Source organism: Alligator mississippiensis, chromosome 2 (assembly GCF_030867095.1).
Source record: "Alligator mississippiensis isolate rAllMis1 chromosome 2, rAllMis1, whole genome shotgun sequence".
Classification (NCBI taxonomy): Eukaryota; Metazoa; Chordata; order Crocodylia; family Alligatoridae; genus Alligator; species Alligator mississippiensis.
Window position 1 is genome coordinate 101,384,310 of NC_081825.1, and position 24,114 is coordinate 101,408,423.

Sequence of the window (24,114 nt, forward strand, 5' to 3'; positions counted from 1 at the left end):
CTGGGGGAGTCGGTTCCTCCCCAACCCGGCGGGAGCTGGCGCATGCGCCCCACTTCCCTTGGCCCGGGGTAGCGCGCTGTCGGGGTGGGAGGACGAGGTTGAGCGGTCTCAGCTGCTCCTGTCCTGGTTCTAGGCTGCGCATGGTTGGGGGAGGCAGGCAGGGCGGGGAGCAGAAAGCAGAGCATTAGATCGGGTAGGCTCACAAGCCCTGAAGACTCGAGGAAGTTCCTGAGGCTTTTTCATGACGGGGCATCAGCTGCCGGTCCTGCAAGCAGATCCTTTTGTTGTCCAAACCAAGTGAGGCCACCTCGTTGCCCCAGTATGGTTCTCCGGGTTTTTTTGGACCATCTTCCTGGCTCTCGGGGACTGCTTCCTTTCTGGGATTGGCGCTGTGAAGCTCCCCTTCCGCTCTGTGTTCAGCCCAGGGCGAGTTCTGTTCCAAGACAGAACTCTTTGAATCCTTTGATATGCTGGTGCCTGCACTGTCCTTGCCTACAGACTGGGCCGGATCTCTTTGAACTTCCAGCACCGAGAAGACTGAAACACTTGATCAGCCTGCTCTAGGCCAGGAATGTGAGCTTCCCTGTCCCTCCCCCTGCCCCATATTACTGTTGTGAGAAAGACCCAGGAGGTAATCAAGCACTTCTAGCTCAGGAGCTGCTTGTCCCAGAGAGTGACTGTTAATGAGGAGATCCAGCACAGGATCTGATGTGTAAGCGACTTCTTTGGGACATTTGCTTTGGCTTGTCTTTTTTTGATTGCCATCTCTCGAAAGATGCCAAGATCCAGATTTACAATGCGGTTGTCATGCCCACTCTCCTGTACGGATGTGAAACATGGGTGACAGGGCTTTAGATGACCTACCATCATCATCTCAAGAGCCTGGCGAGGTATTGCCAATAATACCTCTGGAAAATCCTCTGCGTGAAATGGGAGGATCGGCACACAGGTGCTAGCATCCTTGCTCTGCAGCCAGAGTTACCATTGAGTAGGTGATTCTCAAGCACCAACTTCCCTGGATTGGGCATTGTGTGTAAATGCTTGACGCTTGACTCCCAAAGCAAGTGCTCTACTCCTAGCTTAGCTGTGGCTTGAGATCTTGTGGTGGTCAGAGGAAATGCTATAAGGATGCTTGAACACATACCTGAAGGACATAAATGCTGACATGCAGAGCTCCAGTGGTGCTGTAGCCTCAACCAGGTGGCAGCCCACTTTGAGGTAAAGCGTCTTGCCTTTGAAGCAGAGAAGAGAGAGCAGGGGAAGGAAAAAGAGAGAGAGCCTACTCTCCTCTATGGAAACACCTGCAACTTCTGCGGCCAAATCCATGACTCGAGGACTGGACTGTTACTTCACCTCAAGACTCATCAATCAGGCATGATACAGATCATCCTTGAGTCAAGGGATTGCTGATGACAACAGGGCAGGATGCAGAAAGCAGAGCAGCAGACTGGGTAGGGAAGGGAACTGGAGTGGCACTCAGTGGTTGCAGGGCTTAATCTGTGGCATGCCTGCCAAAAAGGTTAACTTCCACTTATAAACCTTTATGCACATATAACACCCTCCACACTAGACAATTGAACCATCCTAACCATAGCACTTTCAAACAGATCTAATGAAGGCAGGATGTATTTGGGAAGAAGAGGGGAATTGAACACTGGAGAGGTATTGGTTACTGAAAGGCTCTGAAAAGGAAGAACAGGAAGTATAGTAAGAGACTTAGTGGTTGCACTGGGAGCTCTTTATAGAACTGGGAAAACAAAAAGGTCAAAACAAGCGGAAAGAGGGATATGTAGGGATGAGTACCAAAGATTAGCAGTCTTAGAGGGATAAAATTAGAAAGGTTGAGACACAAAATGAGTTTAATTAGCAAGGGGTATAAAAGGCAACAAGAATTTCTGTGACTGCGTTGGGTAACCATCAGCAAAATGCATCCAACACTAATAACGAGAGTTAACCATTTGCAAAATACACCTAGCGTTAATAAGGAGAGACCATCGAGACTGCCGATTCTTTGTTTTCAAACAACAGCATTACTGTCTTGAAATTTAACATTTTCATCTTGTAAATGGTATTAAATCCTATTTGCAATGCTTTTCACCATTTGTATCTCATGTCTTCTCTTTGGGTGCTCTCCATAGCACCCTGAAGACAACCCAAGTCATTGGGGGAAAAGGTATCTATGCATCTCTATTGGTTCAGCCCCCCTGTTCTCTTTTCTTTGGGACATTTATGTGAAATTGCTGAAACATTCTTAACAAATATGACTTTTTTAACAAATAGAAAATGGATTTTAGGAATAGATGGTTTAACATCTGCTTTTGAACTTCTCTTAAACTAAGCTAGATGAGGCATTCTTAGTTGGAAAATGTATTCAAACAAGAATCCAAAAGACTTCCTGAAATCAGTCCCCTTTTTGTGACCACTTTAGTCTATCATTCCACATAGGAAAAAATGGCCTAAAACTGCAGTAGAGGAAATTTAGTTTGGAGGTTAGAATAAATGCCCCAACTATGATGGTGGTCAAGCGTTGGAACAGGCTACTTAGAAAAATTGTGGAATCTCTGTTGCTGGAAATTTTCAAGACCAGGTTAGATGCATTTGGCTGGGATGATTTAGTTAGGGATGATCCTGTTTTAAGCAGAGGGCTGGACTTGGGTGAGCTCATACTTTCCTATGGTCATAGGATCATACTGCTTTTTAGGGAGGGACAAGTCTTCCTTTGTCAGGTTTCATACAGCTACAACATGGGATTATATATTTGTTTTACAAAGCAGATACCTCCTCCATTTGGTCTCTTCCTGAGTTTAACTTGCTGCTTTATTTAAGGACTTGTATTCACAGAAGTTCCTTAGCGGGTTCCTCAGTTTTGTTATCCAAGTCATTAACAAAAGTATTTAGAAAGTCCGGGTCCAAGACTCACTGAGATCCTTCTAGGATCCCCTCCTCCCCTAGAATATCCTTCCAGTTAACTGTTGGAGACTGCTCTGCTCTTTGAGAAGTTTTCAACTGGTTTTACACCAAACTGTTATGACTACATCTAGAACACTTTTCCTTAGCTTTTGAGGTTGCCCTGGGGGATTGTGTCAAAAGCATTACTACACTCAACATCATATACTTTGTCGCCATTATTTATTAAGTCAGTTCCCCTGTCAAAGATGGAAATTGGGTTTGTCAAAGGATCATGTCAAACTATTTTGGCTGATTTGAATAGTTCAGTTTTCCCTGCATCATCTTTTTGTTCTTTTTCCCCTATTAGATATTAGCCCCCCTGTACTTTCTTTTGCCTTCCTCCATAGAAATTTGGAGTGTCTCTTTCCAGTTCTTTGTCTTAAGATGTGAGATGCACAGGAAGAAGCTTTCAGCTGGAGATGTTGTGATTTTTCTGTGATTTGAAAAATATGGAAAAATTACTTTCTTTTTTTATTTTGTCTTTTTCCCTTCCATGTTCCATGTCTAGTCCCAAGAGGACTATAGTGGTTTTATAAAAAATTACACACGAAAGCAATACTTATGCCTATTTATTATTCAGAAAATAGGCATACATTGTTCAAAATGAGGAACCTGCAATTCTGTAAATAAAAAGTCAGTGCGTTTTTAATCAAGTCTTTGGCCTGCCATTCTTATAACTATCTTTAAATTGGTAATTCTATATTAGTATCTAATTACTTTCTAAATAACTAGTTGTTTATGGCATGTCAACCAAACCAATAAGCATGTGTTTCAAAATATGCTTTGTTGTTGCTAATTTGGTTGGACAGAAGTACAGGTCATAAAAACTGAGAGAACTATGTATTCAACCATTTGTCTTCATTTTTCTCCCCCACCATTTTAATGCATGAACTGTAATATTTGCAGATTTAGTGTTTTGGTGGAAATCTGTATCTTTAACAGAAGAAAATGGATTTAAGCTACATTCTGTTGGTCACTTCCTAGCCTCTTCTTCCAGGGTTAACTATATCAGCAAAATATTGGAAAAGTTCTGTAGCTTCTCTGAATTACTTTTCAGTGTAACAGTATTATAATTTCATTATAATCTATATGTTCCTGTGAAATGTTTAAATTGCTTTTTCAAGTTTGATGTCTCTCTGTGGAATCTGTTTTATAAAATGCACTTATTTAATCAAGTTCTTCCTTGTGCTCAGTGCAAGGTTTAGCTTATGACTACTCTGAAAGTTAGAGGCAGTTTCCTGGAGATCCCCACCAAGTGGTCTGGGCTTATTTAGTCTGGAGAAGAGATGACTAATGGGGGATTTAATTGCAACTTTCAGCTACCTGAAAAGTGGTTACAAAGAGGATAAAGCTAGGCTTCTCAGTGGTGAAAGATAATAGAACAATGGGCTCAAGATGTAGCAAGGGAAGTTTGGGTTAGATATCAGGAAAAGCTTTCTCACTAGGAGGGTATCGAAGCACTGGAATGGGCTACATAGAGAGGTTGTGGAACCTCCATTGTTAGCGTTTTTTAACATCTGCCTAGGTAAAGCCTTGACTGGGATGATGTAGTTGGGGATGGTTGAATGACCTAGAGGTCTCTTCCAACCCTAACTTTCCATGATTCTATAATTCTGAGTGTCCTTGATTAACACCTAGACTCTTTTGAGCTAACCAATCTTTAGTCACTAGGTGCTAGAAGACTTCCTTATCTGCCATAATGTACTTTTACGTTGTATTAGATTGGTGGTTTCTCAGAAAAGTGTAGGATGGTGACTATCCATGCTTTAGAACAAGGATGTCAAAGATCCGGCCCGCAGAGCCATGCCATATGGACCTGTGGGACCTGTTCTGGACCCTACATGCCAGATCCAACACCCACTGCTCTGGCCGTGTGAGAGTTGCGCCTCATGTGGTGCCTGCTCAAGCCAGGGTGTGGCAGGAGCTCTGTACAGTGAGAGTCCTGGAGTGTGTACTGCATGCAGCGTAGTCCCAGGCCAGCCGGAGTGCTGTGGCTCTTGAGAGCATTATATTTTCAGACTTCAGTAACAAACTCACTGGGAAAATTTTAGGAAAGGGTGTTATATATTTATTAGAATTTTGCCAAGATAAAATATTTGTCTAACTATAAGTGTAAAATATATTTATCCTTCTCCTTGAAAGAATCCATGTTTTTTTGGATAATTGTGCCATGAATATAGCTCCAAACTGAGTTGCTTTTGGAGTTCACTGTGTGGTATGTGTGGATATTCTCTACACGTTAGATGTAGTCCTATGGTGTTTAGTCTCTAGTAGTTACTTTGAAGCTGGGCTTAGTTTTTTCATTGTCATATCTGTATGCGTTACGGTACTTGATATAAATGTACTTTTGTAATTACATGATGTAACCGAAAGATAATCAAGTGAGCTAGGTGCCAGATAACTCATAACTCATATGTGCTAAATGCACCTAAGCACTGTCTGCTTGTAAAGGGGAAATCAATTCCTCTGTTGCAAAGGCCTCATAGACAAATGTTCATAGAGAGGGTGAGGGTGGGTGGGGGGCTTTGGAGGCTTTTTAAAGTCTAGCTAGGATGGAATCGGGGTCTTTGAATCTTAGATTTTGGAGGTTCAGTGGTCCCAGCAGCCAGGGCTGGCAGAATCAACAGGAAGGCTGACGACAGGAAATACTTGCAGGGCTCTCAGGAAGGCTAGGATGTAGCCAGATAAGGGGATCCTTGTTTTGTTTTTCTGTCTTCAAACCTGCTTGTATAGTTTATCTTCTTGCTGACTGCCAGCAGAGGGAGTGGTTTCTGGGTAAGTGATATTCCAGGCTAACCCCTTTTTGCAGTAAAGCAGTGGTGGGCAAAATGCAGCATGTGGGCCAGATTGCAGCCCACCAGGCCATTCTATCTGGCCTGTGGGGCCCCTAAAACATTTAGAAAATTAATATTTATCTGCCCTGGGCTGCCTGTCATGCAGCCCTTGATGGCTTGCCAAAACTCAGTAAGCAGCTCCCCACTCAAAATAATTATCCGCCCCTGCAGTAAAGAGTCCTAAATTTTTTTTTCACAGCCTAGGTGTGACCAGCTAGGGCTGATGAAAATCCCCTTGCTGCAGCTGTAGGGTCCTGTATAAGGGTAGAGGTGCTGAAGCTTGCTGGAGTAAGGAGTTGCACTGGGGCAATTACAGTCTGTTCCTTGGGGCAAGTGGCAATATAGTGGGAAGAAACTCGGGGCTCTAGGGATCCCACATGGATGGGTTTGTCACAAATTACTGTTATGTTGCTTTCTGAAAGGAATAAAAAAAAATTAAGTGGAAAACTCAATGCATCCTTAAAATGTGAATCTAACCACCAGTGGAAGAAGTATGGTCCAATGGAGATTTGCCTAGTGAAACTATGGAGCTTGGTTTAGTTCTTGGTTGCTTTCTCTTCAAGCAGGGAATGCCAGTTAACTGAATGAAAAGCTTTGTGTAGATTGGCATAGGCTATTGTATAACTTTGGTGGAGTGAAGGTATGGTATTGTCCAAACTGTTACATTAGTTATAACAGGGTAGGGAAGGTAGGAATGTTGGTCTTTGTGAATTACATTGGAATTTACAAGTTGTATTTAAAGCCCATCTGTTGTTTATTTGCCATCACAAAAATACAAAAATATTTCGTGACTCCGATCTAGCTGACATTAAATCATTTAAGTGTCATGAAGCCAGGAAAAAAATGTATCTTCCATCAGTGCATAATAACTAACCTTCAGATCGATTATTAAGATGAAAAGCTGCTGTCTACTGGCTGCTGACCACAGATGTTCTGCAGTTCTTCAAGATAGACTATAGTCTGCAAACACCAACCCAGTTGGGAAGCAACATCTGAGGAATTGGAAAATTTTTTACTATTATTAGGCTTTAAATTCTTCCAGTGACTGTAACTAACACGGCTTTAAGTTTTGCCTTGCTTTTTCCCTTTATGTTGTAATTTATGTGCTAGTCCAACAAGCTCTCAACAGTTTTATGATAATTAACTGCAGTAGGAAACAACTATATATTATTTCTATAGTAGCTGCTTTAAACAAGTAATAAGAAAACTAAACACTGAAGGTAATATAATCTTCAGATATGTTGATTAGCAGTGACTGCATGTGCTGTTTAACGTAAAAATGATTGAATAAATAGCCTTGTTTCAAGTGGACACAATTTTTGTGTTTCTGAACAACATTGTTGCCTACTCTTGCAATGATAGCTTTCAGATTAAACCTCAGATTAAATTTCTATAGTAATAAAGTAGCTTTAAAAAAAATCATTGTAAAATGAGCAGAAAATAGTTCAACACAAGGAAGAATACTAAAATGGTATTAAATATTAATAAAAAACATTCAGACCCAGAAAACAGTAGCAGTGAGCATGGGTGGCGGATGCTGTTAAAGTCGACTGAAATTAAAAGCATGTTATATGTGAATTACGTGAACATGCATGTGAAATCTGATAGGAAGCTGGGAGTGGGGATTTGGGCAGCAGTCCTGGCTGCATTTTAGAGCAGCCCCTTGTGCTTTGTGTGTGTGTGTGTGTGTGTGTGTGTGTGTGTGTGTGTGTGTTTGGATGGGTTTTTTTTTGGGGGGGGGAGGGGGGGTACAGTTTGGGATGCCTGGAGTATTGTATACATGGAATACTGTGTGTCCCCATGTAACACTGAGCTGGTTCACAGAGGACTGGTTCAAAATAACATGATTTTCCCAGTGTGCTTTTTGAAATCTTACAGGAAAATATAAGCCAGTCTTAAGTGGCTTGTACATCTAGACTCCCGGGGTTTATACTGTAGTATATTTAGAATGTTCTAAGCTTTATGTCTGTCCACATCCTTAGTGTTTCTCTGCCTCCAGTTCTTCCCCATTCCTATGATGGGGACAACACTTTTCTACTTTACAGGAGTGCTGTGAGGATAAATGCATTAAAGGTTGCTCAGAACTCCAGTGATGGGATCAATAGGCGCATGAACTGTTGGCTTGCTCTTGGATTGTGGAGTTCAGTCCCATGCTGTTGCGGGCAACAGCACTATATTATTCCATTCATGAACTTGACAGTTTTTTAAGATCCATATTAAGAGTAGTTACTATATTTATCTGAATGAAAGACCAGGATTTTTTTCCCCATTCAATGGGATGTGAGCAGGGGGTGATGAAGGGAAGCCTCATATTGGATTTGAGGATTGGAATCGAGGCTAGAGCTGTTGCTGTTGCCTGGCCAGGGCTGGGGTGGCTCATGGTGGGTCATGTGATGGATGGGATGGAGGGAAGGTTCAGGGGAGATCGAGTTATGGGGGGAAGGAAGCTGCTGTAGCTCTGGCCCTGACCGGGGCCAGGGGCTAGAGCTGAGGCAGAGCTGCTGCCATTGACTAGCTGGGGCTGGGTCACCATGCTACATAGGGTAAGTGCTGGTGGTGGGGCTGGGGGGCAGGCACGGGACAGGGGAAGGGGTAACTGGCCAGTGGGGCAAAGGAGTAAGAGGTGGAGGTCAGGCTGTTTGCCTCCCTGCTGTTGCATTCCCCACTGCAGCCATGGGGGAGACCTAATTTAAGGTGGCCCTCCAATAATTTGATTCTATTTATGGAAAATTATAACAAATTTATAATTTTCCATGTATAGAATCTAATTATTGCAGGGTTGTCTTTAATTTGAAGTTATCTTGGATTTGGGTAAATACAATGTGGGGGTGGTTTTGTTTGTCATGTTGCTCCCACCAAAATAAAGATCCCCAGCCTTGCTCCTGTAACTTTTTTTTTTTTTGTTTTAAACTCCCAGTGTAAATTTAGTTATGTTCAGCTTATACCAGTTGTTTCTGTGCCAGTGTTGTCATTTAGACCCTGTAATTTAGACTCTGCATGCGTTCCGTTTTGTATCTCTTGAACATAGGTGACCAGGATTGACCTTATCTGAAACACAGTGCACAAACAAGTGCATTGTACTATGGCATTTTTACTTCCCTCTCTCTGTTGGAAAGACTTCTCCCAATGCCTAAAATCACATTTGTTACTTTTCACAGCACAACCCAATGATGGCTTCTAGCCATTGTGTGATCAACTAGAATACGCTGGTCTTTCTCCTCTTCAGTCCTCCCCAGCTATTGTATTCCAAGCTTCTAATGGAATTTCTTATTAATTCTTAAGTATGATCGTTCTATTTTATTATTATTTCATCCAATCCCTGGTATTGTCCATTTCTTTGTCTATATTTTTGGGCCAATATTGTTAATAAAAATATTGAGTAACATTAGTCTCAGAACGGATCCTTGAGAGACCTCACTAATAGCCTCTTTCCACCTTGCTAGTTCTCCTTTCAGCACAATGGGCATTTATACACCTACTTTTCTGTTCTGTGATGCGGCAGAGATCTGCCACTTTGGAGCAGACTCGATTAATCGAGTCTGCTCCGCATGCGAGGTGAGGCAAACTGTACTGCTCTGTGTAAAAGTGGCAAAATGTGTGTCAGCACGCAGAAAATGGCAGCAGTGCGCTTTTGAACTAAAGCACCTCCGATGTGTTTTAGTTTAAAAGTGTGCCGCCACCATTTTCTCAGTGGTGACATGTACTTCGCTGCTTAAATAACTGCGGCTGTCGCAGCACCATGCTCTTTTCAAAGCGCCTGGCATTGCAGTGCTTACATGTGTAAAACCACCCAATATGTTGTTCTCCTTTTGGCCCTTTCCTAACTCGTCTAATTCCTGTATTAGACCTTTATCAGTCGAGCTGGAACAGATGAATTACCATGAGATATTGTAGCAAATGGCTTCATATCAAATGAAGTCCAGATAGATGAGATATGTTTCCATTTTCTAGAAAATCAGTTATTAGAGAGTTAGGCGGTTAGTCTGGCGCCAGCTACCTCTAGTAACTAGATGCTGCATTGCATTCTATTGAGGTTGGTATTTGCTTTCCCCCCCCCTCCCCCCTGCCTCTTGAAATATGTACTACATTAGTTACTTTTGGTAATCTAGTACAAAACCTGACTTGATAGTTTTAATTAAAGTCCTTTTAATTTAATGTGTTGTTTCAGTATTTTAGGATAGAGATTATCTAATCTCATCCTTCCTCTCCCCTGTCCCCTGCCCCCGTGGTTTGAGTACATTATTAATTTTTAAGTCCTCCCTCAGTTGTAATTTCCATTTGTACACACTACTTCCCATTCTCTCCCTCCTACAGTTGCCCCTATGTTCAGTATCATTTTCATTAAAAAGTAATGAAAAGTATTAATTTAGATTTTGGGCCATATCTAGGTTCTTTACTTTCTCGTCAACCTTCATTTAGCAGCCTCAGTTAATCTTTTTAAATTTTCTTTATTTAGATTCTAAAGCACCTTTTGTTTTCTTGATATCCTTTTCATGCTTTAACTCAGTGTGGTCTAAGAGAGTATATTGTGTAGGATTTGTTGATACTCTGTGGAAGAAGGCAGGACTTCTTGTAGATTTGTCTTATTTAAGCATGTGCTTAGAACCAGTAAATAGCAGGTTGCTGCATTGATAATGGGTTGCATTACAAAACTCAAGTTCATGATTTTTTAAACAAATTTTACAGAGCACAATCTATTTTCCCTCACCATAACAGCTGCAGGTATGTTTGAAGAAATGGGTTTCCCGTATATTACTGGCCTAATTAAAAAAGGTCTTGACTTGATAAATTTGGAAATATTTAATCTGCTTTGGGGATCTCTGTGAAAAGAGTGCAAAATGATTGAACTGTTAAGAGTCAGAATGGGCTGCTGATCACATTCAGTGATTGTCAGAAGTGATATACAGCTTAATTTATAAAATAAACAGGAAAGTAATTTTTTGTTTCTTGCATAGTAAATGCACTGTGTTCCTTTTGTGATTTAAAAAAACAAACAAAAACGAAAGGAAATTGACAGAGTATACCTCTCTGCTCTTTATTTTACTGTATCCAAACTAGTTAATAGCACACTAAAAACCCCCCCATCAAGTTTAGCATTTATAAAAATATAATTATCTGATCATAACTAGGTTAATTCATATAATTATAATAATGTATTTCTCTTTGCTATATGCAGCCATAAAAAGTATATTCTGTATGCTTGTAGAACCAGTGAAATGGGGCCACTTCTTGGACAGGTGTTGGAACTAACCTGTTCAGAATAGGGGTGCACCGATAGAGATTTTGGGGACTGATACTGATAGCCTATTTTTAAGGAGGCATATTGGCTGATACCAACCCAATTTTCCAATACGTGGCCTGGCATCTTGAAGAGCAGTGTCCGACTGGTAAGTCTGTTGTGGGTGGAAGGGGAGGGGGGAAGAAAGGGCACGGGGGGTGCCGATTGAGGCCCTCACTGTGAGGGAGGGAGTGGGGCTGGGGCAGGCTCTGCCCAGTTGGGGTGGAGCAGGGTGTGGGATGGAGTCATGGCTTGTCTGGATGGTGTGGGGAGGGGGGAGCTCCTTCTGCAGCATGCACCCCAGGAGGGCATGAGGGGGGTGTGCCCCCGGATCTGTGTGGAGTCGAGCGGGCTGCCGTTGTGGGTTGGGGCAGGGGCTGGGCCGGGCTATTCCTGGTGGGGGGGCTGAGTCAGGCTGTGCTCAGGGTGGGCGGCAGTGGTGCTGGGAGGGGGCTACATGGGGCTGCATCCATCCCAACATTTGCCATACCATACCCCCTGCCAGCACTGCAACCGCCTACCCTGAGCACAGACTGGTGCAGCCCCTGCCAGGAAGAACCCATCGCAGCCCTGGCCCCAGCTTTCAGCTGTAGCCCACCCTGCCCTACCCTGCACAGATCTGGGACCACATGTCACCCATGCCCTCCTAGGGTGTGCACAGTAGCAGGAGCCTACCCCCCACCCCCACACCTCCCTGAGGAGCTATGGCTCTGTCCTGTGCCATGTCCCACCCCAGCTGGGCAGCACCTGCTCCAGCCCTAGCCTCACTCCCTCCCTCATTGTGGGGGCCTCAATCTGCCCTCCCACTTCGCTTCCCTCCCCCCTCCCCTTCCACCACGACTAACTTACCAGTTGGACTCAGCTCTCCAAGCTGCCGGGCAGTGCTCCTCGCCACCTACGTGCTGCGCTGTGGCTGCATGTGTGCACAGAGCATTTATCAGCCAAATTATAATCTGTATAAGGAAAAAGAAGCCAATTTCTGACAGTCAATTTTCTTTATATTGGTGCCGATCCAATATCGGACTTGTGTATTGGTGCACTTCTAGTTCAGAATATTCTACTAAGAAAAGGGGCAATTTTGGGCATAAAACTCAATCAAACCTGTGATACTCTCAAACTACCATGATTCTTAGTGCCTATTGACCGCTTCCATAGGTTCTTTGGTTTTTAAGGTTAAAAAAATCTTCCTGCTACAATATTGTATCTGCTCTGGAAGATTAAAGTGTTACCAACACTTTCAATTTTAATCAAAACTCTGCTTGTATTTTGGTGTTTTCTTAAAGCTCTGGTTCCTAGAGTTATGGAATTATGACTTAGCTTTCATTTATAAAAACCAAATATTTAGCCCACTTGCCTGTAGAGAAAAACTTGAAAACATGAGCCGTAAAGACTAAGATACCAGGCAAATTAAGCAAATACGCATCATTTTTATGAAAATTACAAATTATTGGATGCATCTAGTACATGTGAGGTTTTTATATGTACAATGAAGATAGGTAAAATAAATGTTATATTGTACGCATGCATGTGCCAATTGCCTGTCAAAAATGACGGGGTGGCGGTGGGGGGGGGCTGGGATGGAGTGCTGCCACCTAACGATCCATGCTGCCGCTGTTCTGCCTCTTGCAGGGAGCGGGGTGGAGGAGCTGAGGCCAGCAGCTCTTCCACCTTCTATCCAGTCCTCGGCACTGCTTTGGAATCATGGCAGTGCTCCCCATCGCTTGAAGCGCTTTGATTGGCTGTTTGTGTCAGCCAATCAGAGTGTGAATAAAGTGTTAGACAGAGAGATAGACGTAGGCTTTTATTTTTTTTTATATATATATATATATATATATATAAAAATAAAATTTCCTTTACATATTGTGCAATGTATGTAATATATGAACACACACTCAAACAAGATATGTAAAGGAAATTGTATACACGTGTGTGTATATTCTATTCTTCCATTCATGCCTATGAACTAACATTTCAAAGCTTCTGTCAGCTGTTTGAAATCTTCTGTCTTCATCTTGATGGGGAAAACTAAAGTAATTACCTTAGTCGTACTCTCTTTCTTCTTTTTGTTAGTGAGAAATGACCACGCCTAACAAGACACCGCCTGGTGCTGATCCCAAGCAGTTGGAAAGGACTGGAACAGTTCGGGAAATAGGCTCGCAAGCTGTTTGGTCACTTTCATCCTGTAAACCAGGTAAACTTTTAAAAAAAGCAAACCACATACCAGTACACATAACATTCATGAGATAGATATATATATATATATATATATATATAGATATATAAAAAAAATACAATAATTTGTGTGTGCAGGTATGCATGTATGGGGATGCACGCACGTGTGTGTACGCTCTTTATCCCCTAAGAAAATTAAAATGTGGTATTCTGTTACCTTGATAAAGAGATTTATATGATGATGATCTTGTTTGCAAGGCAAGATGGTGTTAATTTATAAACTTGTAAAATCCTCAAACAGCCACTTAAGATATGTCTTCCCTTCAGTTGCAAAATAGACTTCAGTGTTATGTGGAATTTCCCAAGCTAGGTTCAGACCAGGCCATTGACTTCCAAGCTGCTTTGACTAGACTGCTACTAGTAAACAAATTACCTAGTTGAATCCTAAGTCAGGTGTGTATCTAATACTGCAGACTTTTTGTGTAGGTGATATCAATAGTTATTTCCTCTGCTTTTTTTTTTTTTTTTTCAGTGAAGAATAATTTCTAAAAGGAACATGAAAATGAATGAGACATTGATTGCTATGCAGCCCATTAGAAATAGCTTTGACTTTAATGTATACTAGAAATATCTTGCCATTCTCCTAGTAGAGAACGTTGGTAGACTTTATACCTAAATGTCAAGCAAAATAATTTTTTTCCTGTCCAGATGTCTGCACTAGGGTTTCTGCTATTACAGCTAGGCCCCTAAGAACAAATTTTACAGCTAACTTGCACAGGTATGAGGCCAAAACAAAATAATTATCATAAATGGTAGGGATGTAGTTGTGTTGAACATGTCAGTAGTAGGATTAATTGGAAAACCCAGTTGTGTAGACATCAGATCACGAGTGTTGAACCTAACACATCTTATACTACTTTGAGAATTCACACAATGTCATGTGCTTGTCATTTCATGCATTTTGTAATTGTGAATGGAACCACTAACTACGTGTGAACTGCAGCCACCATGGGATAGTGGGAAAGGAAATTACGCTAGTAGGGAAAGTGATAATGAGAGAGGGGAAGAGCAGCTAGCACCATGAAGATAGAAATAAGTATAACATGAAAATTAGAAAATTTAGAAGAGTTCCTTCATTTAAGAGCTGGTTTTAATGCATTTAAATTTAGAGCGTTTTCAGAGAACCGTAAGTTTGAGGGTTCTTCCAATTGCAGTCAGTAGGTAGGTTTTCCAAAAAAAAAAAAAAAAGAGTGAAGATTCTTAAAACATACTTTTGAAAAGCGAATACTGGAGTTATGTTTGGTTGGAATTTTATTATAAAGGGGCTGTCCTTTATATCATGATTACTTTAGTTGTTTAGTTCCAAAATAGATGAAAAGCCTGAAAAATCACATGTAGAACATGGCAAATAATTCCTTTGTGTTTAGTATAACAGAACCACTGTAAAACCATCTGCTCTGGATTTGTTTAGGCCTTAATCCTCATACACATAGTCCTTGTTCGTTTACCTGGGTGGGCTCTCTGACTTGATTGAGATTACTCCTGAGAGTAATGAGTTGCAAGACCATACACAGTGTAGACAACATTTAAAGTAACCTTGATCCAGTGTTTCAGAAATAAACTCTCCACAAAACAACAGAATCATTGGGAGCGGGGGAAGGAGGATATACGTGAAAGAGGGAGATTAAAATGGTTGTAGTTTGTACTTCTCTACCACTTCCTTGTCTTACTCCAAATGGAGTTTCTGAGACTATAGTGTCTGTTCCTTAGGTGGACTCCATATTTATTTAAAGGAATAGGGAGCAAGAATAACTCCTTGAGGCTTGTGAAGATACATAGTTCTATGTTTCATGCTAAATACTTGTATACTTTGGGTATGGCCTGGATGCACATTTTCTACTTAACCAAGGGTATCGGGCATCGAGTAAAGTTGCATTGTTAATATTGTAGCTTTTATTAAATAAGTTTCACAGTTACAGTGAACTGAACCTAAAAAGCATTAAATAGGTTTTCTTAAAATTTTTAAAAAATGGATTATAATTTATAAAAATGGGATTTATTTACTTTTTCAATTTAAAGTACTAAAGAATATTGAAGGCTGTTTGTGAAAATGCTTGCAGAGCACCATATCAGGAACTTAATAAGGAGGGTTCTAAAAACTCAGCAAATATAGGCCATGTTTTTAAAATTAAGCTGTATTCCAAAACTTGCTCTGTTTATCAGAATTATGACCTCTTTAGAAATGTGAATGGAAGTGACAATTTGACAAAGGGTTACTTTGTTTTTAAGAACTCTCATCTATTCAAGAGTTCTGTCTTGAAAACAGACCTGTACAAATTAGGTAATGCTTTCTCCCATATGGATCTTCTTTTATTTTGTTATGTACAGGTTTTTAGAACTATACAAAAATAGTAATATACAGATTTAGGATTCCATTCCAAGGTAAATTGAATGTTTTTAAATCCTATTGACTTCAGCAGGAGTTGAGTGAGTATCATGACATGGGCTCATTGTGGTCAACACTTCTTCACCCATTTTATGCAGCAAATAAATTTGAAAACTTCTGTGGTTTGTAAGTAGCTTTTCTGATGCTTGAAGTTACATTTCTAGCATCATCGTGTAGTCATCTTGCTGAAAAAGTTTCATTTGTGATGCCTGCAACATGGAAACACAACACAGGAGATTGTAAACTTTTTTCTTCTCATTAGGTTTTGGAGTTGACCAATTACGAGATGATAATCTAGAAACATACTGGCAGTCTGATGGGTCACAGCCTCATTTGGTGAACATCCAATTTAGGTATTTAGTATTTGTGTGCCTTGTATGTGATTAGACTAATTGGTTGTGGTCCTGTGATCCCTACACTTGATTACATTAATCAGAAATATGGATGCAGGATTGCACCTTCATTAGTAATCTTGTCACAGGCCAATTAAATTGCTTCCTTTGAAAAAACCACTAGTGTAGACATTTTCTTGTACTAAATACCAAATTAAGCAATGATAATGTCATAATGGGTTATGTCTAGTTAAGTAATAAACATTTACAATATCACATTCACTAAGATATGGTGATATTCCTGCAATAGTTTCCTATCTGCTTTCGGGTGCAATCCAGGGGGTGTTAGTGATGATCTGGAAAGCCCAATATGATTTAAAAACTCATTATCTGGCCAGCCTTTTCCCAGTCTATTCTGTTGCAGAAGATAAGGCTGACTGTAAGGTTTTTGTAGTCCATTCCTATGGCTGAACTTTTAAAAAGGAGTTCAGAACTTGGACAGTTAAGTCCCTTTCTTTGGTTCCTCAGTGGTCTCTTTAGGAGGCCACGATAGCCCAGACTTAGCAAGCTTTAATGTGCAGTGAAAGGTATGTTTTGCACTGGTTGGTTTGATGTCACAGTGCCTTATTTTAGTTTCTTGCCATGTTGATTCTTTACTTATGTTTCTATAGATAAATACCATGGTTCTTTCATATTATCCCTTCTGCGTAGCTCTGTGTGTGTGTGTGTGTGTGTGTGTGTGTGTATTATAAAATATGTGCTTAAATACTTAATTTCTGCAGGGATCCCTTAAATTAGTACAGTCATGTTTGTTTTAAGTTTTACAGCATTTAAATCTCACTTGTTCCAAAATTGAAATTAACCATACCTTTGATAATTTTTCTGTAGGATGCTTGCTTAGTTTTTTTACTTTCTTACAGAAGAAAAACAACAGTGAAGACATTATGTATTTATGCAGACTACAAATCTGATGAAAGCTACACTCCAAGCAAGATCTCTGTCAGAGTAGGAAATAATTTTCATAACCTTCAGGAGATCCGGGTAAGTTGGTGATGATTATACTTCGTCTTTGCTTTTTAAATTAAAGCCCACTATTCCCATTTGTACAACATCTGCTAGAACAGGTACAGCAAAATTGGGAGTGTTTTCAAATGTGAAATACAAAGTTGCACATTGTTGTCATGCTTTTACTTATTTTTGAAATGGTATACTTGCACAATAACACGCTCCTGCTTGACTGACTGAGGCAAAGGGAGTTGCACATTTGCTCTGAAACATATCTTTTCCATATTGGGGCAATTAGCCTTAAATGAGGTAATATAATATACATCATAACATTTCTGAGACCAGGGTTGCTCGACACTTGGAAGTTATAGCCTAAATGTTATGATTTAAGATGCAATAAGACTAAGTTGGGAAGTCCTAGCACCCACGAGTATTAAAGAGTCTTGACATGCTATAGGCCTGTTTGGGCTTGGCAAGAATGGATAAGTGAGATATGAACTTTGTTATATGATTTCAGGGAAATGTTCTTAAATGATAAAAAAAAAAAACTAACTACAAGCATATACAATAGGGCAAGTGAGATTATTTTTAAAAGGATTTAAAGAATTGAAAGGCATTAGCTCTGGAAAGGGCAACTGCATAGATGTCCTAGTAAGACATGATGTAGATAAATGCATGATTTAATATTGGCCAGTAAAAGAAAAGCAGATACTGATTTTTGGGGGGTTGGGATGTGTGTGATATGTAGCAGTGGTTCTAAAACTTTTTTTAAAATTTAGCTTTTGTACCAGGACCCATTTGTAAACATCAATGAGCAGCCCCAGCCCCCCAATATATGGGGCGGGGGGGGGGCCCAGGCAGCCTCTTGGAGGCTGGAACTCTGACAGCCTGAAAGGGAGAAGCCATGGTTTCCCACATTTTTCTTCTTTAAAGGAGAATCCATTTTTAAAGTTTGTTCATGACCTGTTTATATATTCTTGTGACCCACTTTTGGGCTGTGACCCACTGGTTGAGAAACACTGGTATGTAGTATAAGTGTGGAATTTGTATAATAACCGGTGAGAGAGAAAATAGAAAATAAGTTCATGAAGGAATAGTGGGAGAAACGATACAGAGGAAGTATCAGTTGCTTCCTGTACTATGCTATAGAATTTGCTTTGTCCTTCCTTTGCTTTTTTTTCTTCAATCTTGTTTTGACTCATACAGTAGGGTTAGGTTCCTCAGCCTGCTGTGAAGATGGGAGTTTATGAGCTACTTGGGAGTACATATATTCACAGCAAACAGGTACATCAGTTGTTGGCTGTGGCTTTTATTTAGAAGGCTGTGCTACTTCTCCAGTCAACTGTCTGGCACCTGCTGATGAGCGTCAGTTGAGTAGGGAAGCAGTGCCCTTTTAAGTATCTGTAACAATCAACTGAGCCATTTGTCCATAATTCAGTAACCCCCACTGAGTCGCAGGTTGCAAACAGTCCTGATTTGAAAAAAACTATTGGGTTCTACAGTATAATTGCTTTTGGTGTTTCTGCCTTCAGGTTTTTCCTGGTATAATTCTTAAAAATCTACAGAAGGAATCATGTTTGTTTTTGTTCTGGAACTTGCAAGTAGTCATTGAATGTGTAAATGCTTCTTTGGGCCCCATTATTGATGTTTTCCCTATAACAAAACTACAGTGTTAAATGTATGGATTTCATAATGGGATGCAGGGTGCCATTTTCAGAAGTGCTTACCATTGGCTTAACTTCCTATTGAAGTCTAAAGGAAACTTTACTTTTGACTTCACTGAGATCAGTGTTAAGCCAGCTCTTAAGAATTTCTGAAAATCTCACGCGAAGTATACTTTTGAAGGGAGACTTGGGTTTAAAAGTATTTGTAATTTTGGACTGAAAATTAGCAGAGGTAGTAATGTCAACCCTTGCTACTTTCTTCAAGAAGCAAATGTGCAGTTAATAAACCCAACCGGAGATGAGTGTTAATGCAGATGTTTGGGTGCTGGGTGCTTGATGAAAAGGTACAGTGCTATGTAAATATGAAAGTGATTTTTCCCTTTTAGGATGCTAGAGTGCACTGTTAACCTTGGGTCTGATCCAGAGCTCACTGAAGATAATGATTCATTGACTTCAGTATTTTGGTCAGATTTTAGGCAAGGTGAAAACAGGTGGTAGGGTCAGATTCTTGTTTATAATAAGGCTCCTTTGCACTGTTCTAGCATCACTGTTGCAATGGGACAGATTGTCTTTTACACATTAAAGCTACTGTCATCATTTGATTTAGAGAGGCAGGAAGCCGTCAACATATTAAATCTTTAAGGTATTACAAAACCATATGTGATCACTTAAGCTCAATTGTTAAATTCTAAATATGCATGTAAAAATAGCTAAAGCAGCCAAGTAATAATCAAAAAACAGTAGTACTTATTATCTTTCTTACACAAATCATGATCATTATACAGCAAACAGACAGCAATTATTGTGTGGAAATATTGGTAGTGAGGAAAATGTAGGATGAAAAATTTAAACTCTTCTGGTTTTTTATACTTATTTGTCGACCAATTCTTCTCCAGTTTCTCAAAACACCCAAATCCAAAAAAATCTCTTTAAGACCAGAAAAAGGGTCAATACTCAGTTTGTAGTGTTTTGTAAAGATGGTTTTTAAATTATTATACAATTGTAAGTACAGAAAATTGGCTTTTTTAACTCTGTGTTGGCATTTTGTCATGAAGTCAATAACAGTGTTCTTCAGTGGAACAGCCAACAGCAGATCTGAATGGTTTCTAAGTGTTGACTTGGTTTTTGAATATAAACTAGCCTTGCTGGCAAATAGTAAAAGCAAACTTGAGACAATTAATGATCTCACATGAGCTGGCTTTGCACATCAGAAAGAAAGCAAAGCAGTTGAACTACTGAGGAGCAGGTGTTGAGATAAAGTTTTGAGTCACTTTAACCTGCTCATTCAAATGCCTCATCTTTAAGCATCAGCAGCTGTTGGGCCACTTTGTGGCAGGTGCTGGAGAAATAGGAGTACAACTGGAGTTTATAAAACATATGTTTAAGATGGTAAATGGTCTAAAACAATAATTCTAAAATGCTTAAATGTTGCAGAATCAACAAGGAAAGAAGGGAGACAAGTGGTGAAATCTGTGCAGTGGCAAGAAGTTTAACTGTACTTTGTTACAACTGTGCATCTGCTGCATCCTCAAATTCATACTGGTCTCCTTGAAATCAGGCTGATTTCTCACAGTTTATTAAACACAAATAGTCATTTCTATCCTTAATTTTTAATCCAGAGGCTGAAGTCCCATGGGGAAAAAACAACACCACCTATTCCTGTTTCAGAGAATGAATACTATATATAAGCTCCCTTCCTCTGCCACATTTATGCCCACTCATTCTGGATGTTTTTATGCCCTTGTGCTATAGCAACTTGAAAACCATATAATGTATTACAATGAAAATTGAATCTTCTGTGTGGCTTTTGTGATGGTGGTTTATGTTCTGTTTTCAAAGTATCCACTAGATGTCATTGTTGCTCTTAATTACTGGCTTCTGGATTCATGCCCGGAATCCCCTATTCCAGTAATTAAACTATTATCCGTTTATAATGTTATGTTTAATATAATATTCTTCATGTATCCTGAACAATAGGAGAGGTTATTACTTTATAGGAAAAACTTCCCCTTCTGAGGTTAGTATGTTATGTGTCTTTTCATGTAGCTTGTTAGATAAATCTAGACATCACTTTACTGACTTGGACAGAATTGTGATCGACTGTGAAGTGTTTTGTTTTCCCTACTGTTTCTCAAGCTAGTTTGGACAGTTTTCCACCTATTTCTCCCATATGTATTTTTATATACAATTTTTAAGTAGTTTTAAAAACTTTTTGAGAAAAAGGTAAACACAAAAGGACTTTTATTTATTTATTTATTTTTTGGTCATAGCTTTTTATATTATGTTAATATTTTTAATATAGTGACTGTGTAATATCTCACATGAGACCTGTAATCCCTATACATGCCAGGTGTTCACACAATTTTTTTATTGCAAAACTGGGAAGAACATGTAGCCTACAGCTGCTAACTAATGAAGTGCAATTCTTTGGTGATGCTATAAAATACTAGTGGCTAATTCCTTGGCTTTTGTGTAAAATGTGAAATGTTGGCTCTGAGCTCTCCAGTTCATAATTATCTGTTTGATATTTGAAGTTAAGGGAAGTGTAAGGCAATTTTTTTACCTCCAAAAAGTGGTCTTAGATTTGACAGTATTATTAAGTTATAAATCTGTTTGGTGATGGTGGTTGTTGTTATCTTCAGCTTCTCCAAGAAGCAGATCATTAGAGCAGTGTAAACTATTACGACTTCTTTAGAGCAAAGCCACTTCATTATACAATGATTCCGTTGGTTTCAGGACTGATTAATTGGGTGGAAAATCCAACTAAATCATTTTATATTTTTCCGTGGATGCTTGCCCAGTTCATGGGGTGTAATGAAAATCCTATGATGCCTTTATGTTTTCTTTCTAATGACGACAATCATAATTTTCAAAACAATGAGACAGACACTTAAGTTAGCTTATATTTTTATAATTAATGTGAAATTAGCATTTCCCCAACTCTAGAGGGAATACTCGAGTATGCAGGTACACCCTTTTTTGGAGCCTGAGGATTAAATGGTTTTCCCCCTCACAAGGTTCCCTCTGAGGAATGCGTTACTGCTACCATCCGTCAGGCCGAAGAGAAGGGGACTCCCTTTGGAGTTTGGCAGCAGTACTTCCTTGCTCAGCTGGAGGAACTGCTTTTGGGAGACATGAGGTAATCCCTCCTTTCCAGGGGGTAAGTGTATTCACAGCCTTTGCGTCATTGTGATCCTACATGGGGAGCAAGAAATTGCTTCATTCCAAGCCCAATAATTCTCCTGTGTGAATATTGCAAACTGCATCTCTGGGCTAACCCACAGAGGTGTTTTTGGGACAGCAGCCAGATATTGGTGCATGATTTGAGGAGTTATACTTTCTTGTGATGTGAAAAAACTCAAATATAAATGCTATCATTAATATGTACATGTCAGGGTTTCCTGGTCTTTTTGAATCATCGTGTTTATCAGTCCATCTGATGATATTTAAACTGTCAAATGTTAATCTTTTTTTAAAAAGCTGAATGTTACTATGTTGAGTAGAGGTAAGGTGTTGCATCATAGTAAGTCTCCTGATTTAATGGTTTCTGCCGTTGGCTCCTGGTAATAGAAAGCCCAGCCAAGGTGAGCATACACCTTGAGGCATGATACCTGTAAGTGATTTTGCCAAAGGTCCTAAAACTGCCAGGTAGGAGACCAACTGGGGAAGGAGGTGGGCCAGATTTTCTTGGGAGATGTTATATCGATTCATTGCATTGCCCAGGAAACGTTTTGTGGAGTTCAATCATAAAATACAAACTACCTTCACACAATGATACCACTCAGGAAAGAGAGGCAGAGTTATACCAGCTGCTTCTCCTTCTGTGTGATCCTCCTCCTTAAGTGCACCTGCTCCAGCTCTAGCAAGGAAATGTAATCTGCACCTCTGTTCCAGCTCTCCTCCTTTTTCTGTACCTTATATTTGAACTCTGTGTATTAAAGGAAATTAGAGTCCAGTCTTGTATATTTAAATGGTCTTGTTTTTTCACCCTGTCCTTCCTTTGATTGTAGGGAATATGTATAGTGAAAACCTTTAATCAGCATACCTAAGGAAGAAAGGGAGAGTTGTCTTTTTAAACATAAAGCTCATGGAAACTTAATCTTTCAAGCAGAGTAAATTTACTTTAGTTTGCCTTGCTCTAGTAAGTAATCTATGATTTTTTTTCAGTAAATTTACTGCTTCAGAATGTAGCTACTGTTTTTTTTTTCTGATTGACCCACTCAGATCCATTAATAAGGCATGCTAATATTGGCTAACCTTTGAAATACTTTAAGTAGCTTCTTTGCATTCTTAATTGGTTGTAATTTTGACTGTTTGCTTGTTTGGCTTAGCTATACCCTTGTAAATAGGATTTGCATCCTGCATTTTTTTTTAAAGATAATTAAATGTATTTTGGCGGAGAAATACACAGCCACACATTCTACCATGTTGTTTATATAAAGCAAAAACTAAGTGGACTTAGCTAGGGCTTAGTTTTGTATGTTAAACTCATTTTCCTGGGAAGAAATAAATATTAAACTGTTAATTGCATTCAGAGTCCTTTTAAATCATAAATTTGTTTGTAAATGATCTCCTTAAGCTGGGGGTAGGCAAAATGGCAGATCTAGCTGGTGGCTGGACTCCATTTCCCAGCAGCCCCTGCCCATGTCATTGCAGCTGATTTTTTCCATGGAGACCCCAGGAGCGTGGTGCCAGGGTGTCCATGGAGACTGACCCAAGCTGCACTGGCAGGGTGCAGGGCTGGGAGGGGAGCTGCTCCGGGGCTGAGATTTTTGTGATGGTGCCAGCATGGTCCAGAGGTGGGGCAGAGCCATGATCTGCTGCTTGCACACCCCTGCTCAGGGTGTGCAGGCAGCGGATCATGGTTCTGCCCTGACTCTGGCTCATTGTCACCGCCACAAGATCCTGGCCCTAGCCCTAGAGCAGTTCCCTGACCAGCTGTATGCCCTGCCAGCGTCACTCAAGCCAGTCTCCATGAAAAACCTGGTCCTGCATTATCACAGCTGCACTGCTCCTGGGGTCTCCTTGGAAACCAGCAGCAGTGATGTGGACAGGGGCTGCTGGGAAATGGAGTCCACCGTGGGCAGGGCTTTGCCGGCTACTGCCTTAAAGTACAGTTCCGTTTTGAAGGGTAACCAGGTGTACATTTTTACTTTAAAATTCTGTCCCTGGTTTTTGTTATCATTCTAGTTGCTTCATTTAGTGACAAAAGTAAATTTTAATTAATTCATGTGGTTTGTGCCAATGGCCGTGCCTTGTGGATTCAGAATGCTCAGTTGTGTCTTGGATAGATGTTTTAGTATGCAAATCCTCCCCTAGGGTTGGTGTGTCTGTTCAAGCAACCAATAAATTGCTTCAGCTCTAAACCAGGTAACCACCTCCAAAGAACAACCAAAATATTCATTATTAGCTACTATTCTCTATGACCCATAAA

The 24,114-nt window shown here is 40.1% G+C and overlaps 1 protein-coding gene across 11 annotated transcripts in view; it reads left to right on the forward strand.

Annotated features, from left to right (window-relative positions):
- Positions 1-24,114, forward strand: part of ANAPC10 (anaphase promoting complex subunit 10) — a 62,615-nt gene that overhangs the window by 246 nt on the left and 38,255 nt on the right. For 4 of the 11 annotated variants that reach the window (XR_009459819.1, XM_059722013.1, XM_059722012.1 and 1 more), the window contains exons 2-4: positions 13,132-13,252; positions 15,942-16,032; positions 16,932-17,052. Coding sequence is in view for 10 of the 11 variants with exons in the window: in XM_059722013.1 (XP_059577996.1) it covers positions 13,138-13,252; positions 15,942-16,032; positions 16,932-17,052 (327 nt within the window). In the remaining variant the exon portion in view is untranslated. Of the gene's footprint in view, positions 1,452-13,131; positions 13,253-15,941; positions 16,033-16,931; positions 17,053-20,114; positions 21,670-21,697; positions 21,841-24,114 lie in introns of those variants that run through there. The other 7 variants (XM_059722017.1, XM_059722018.1, XM_059722022.1 and 4 more) reach the window with 5 other exon arrangements.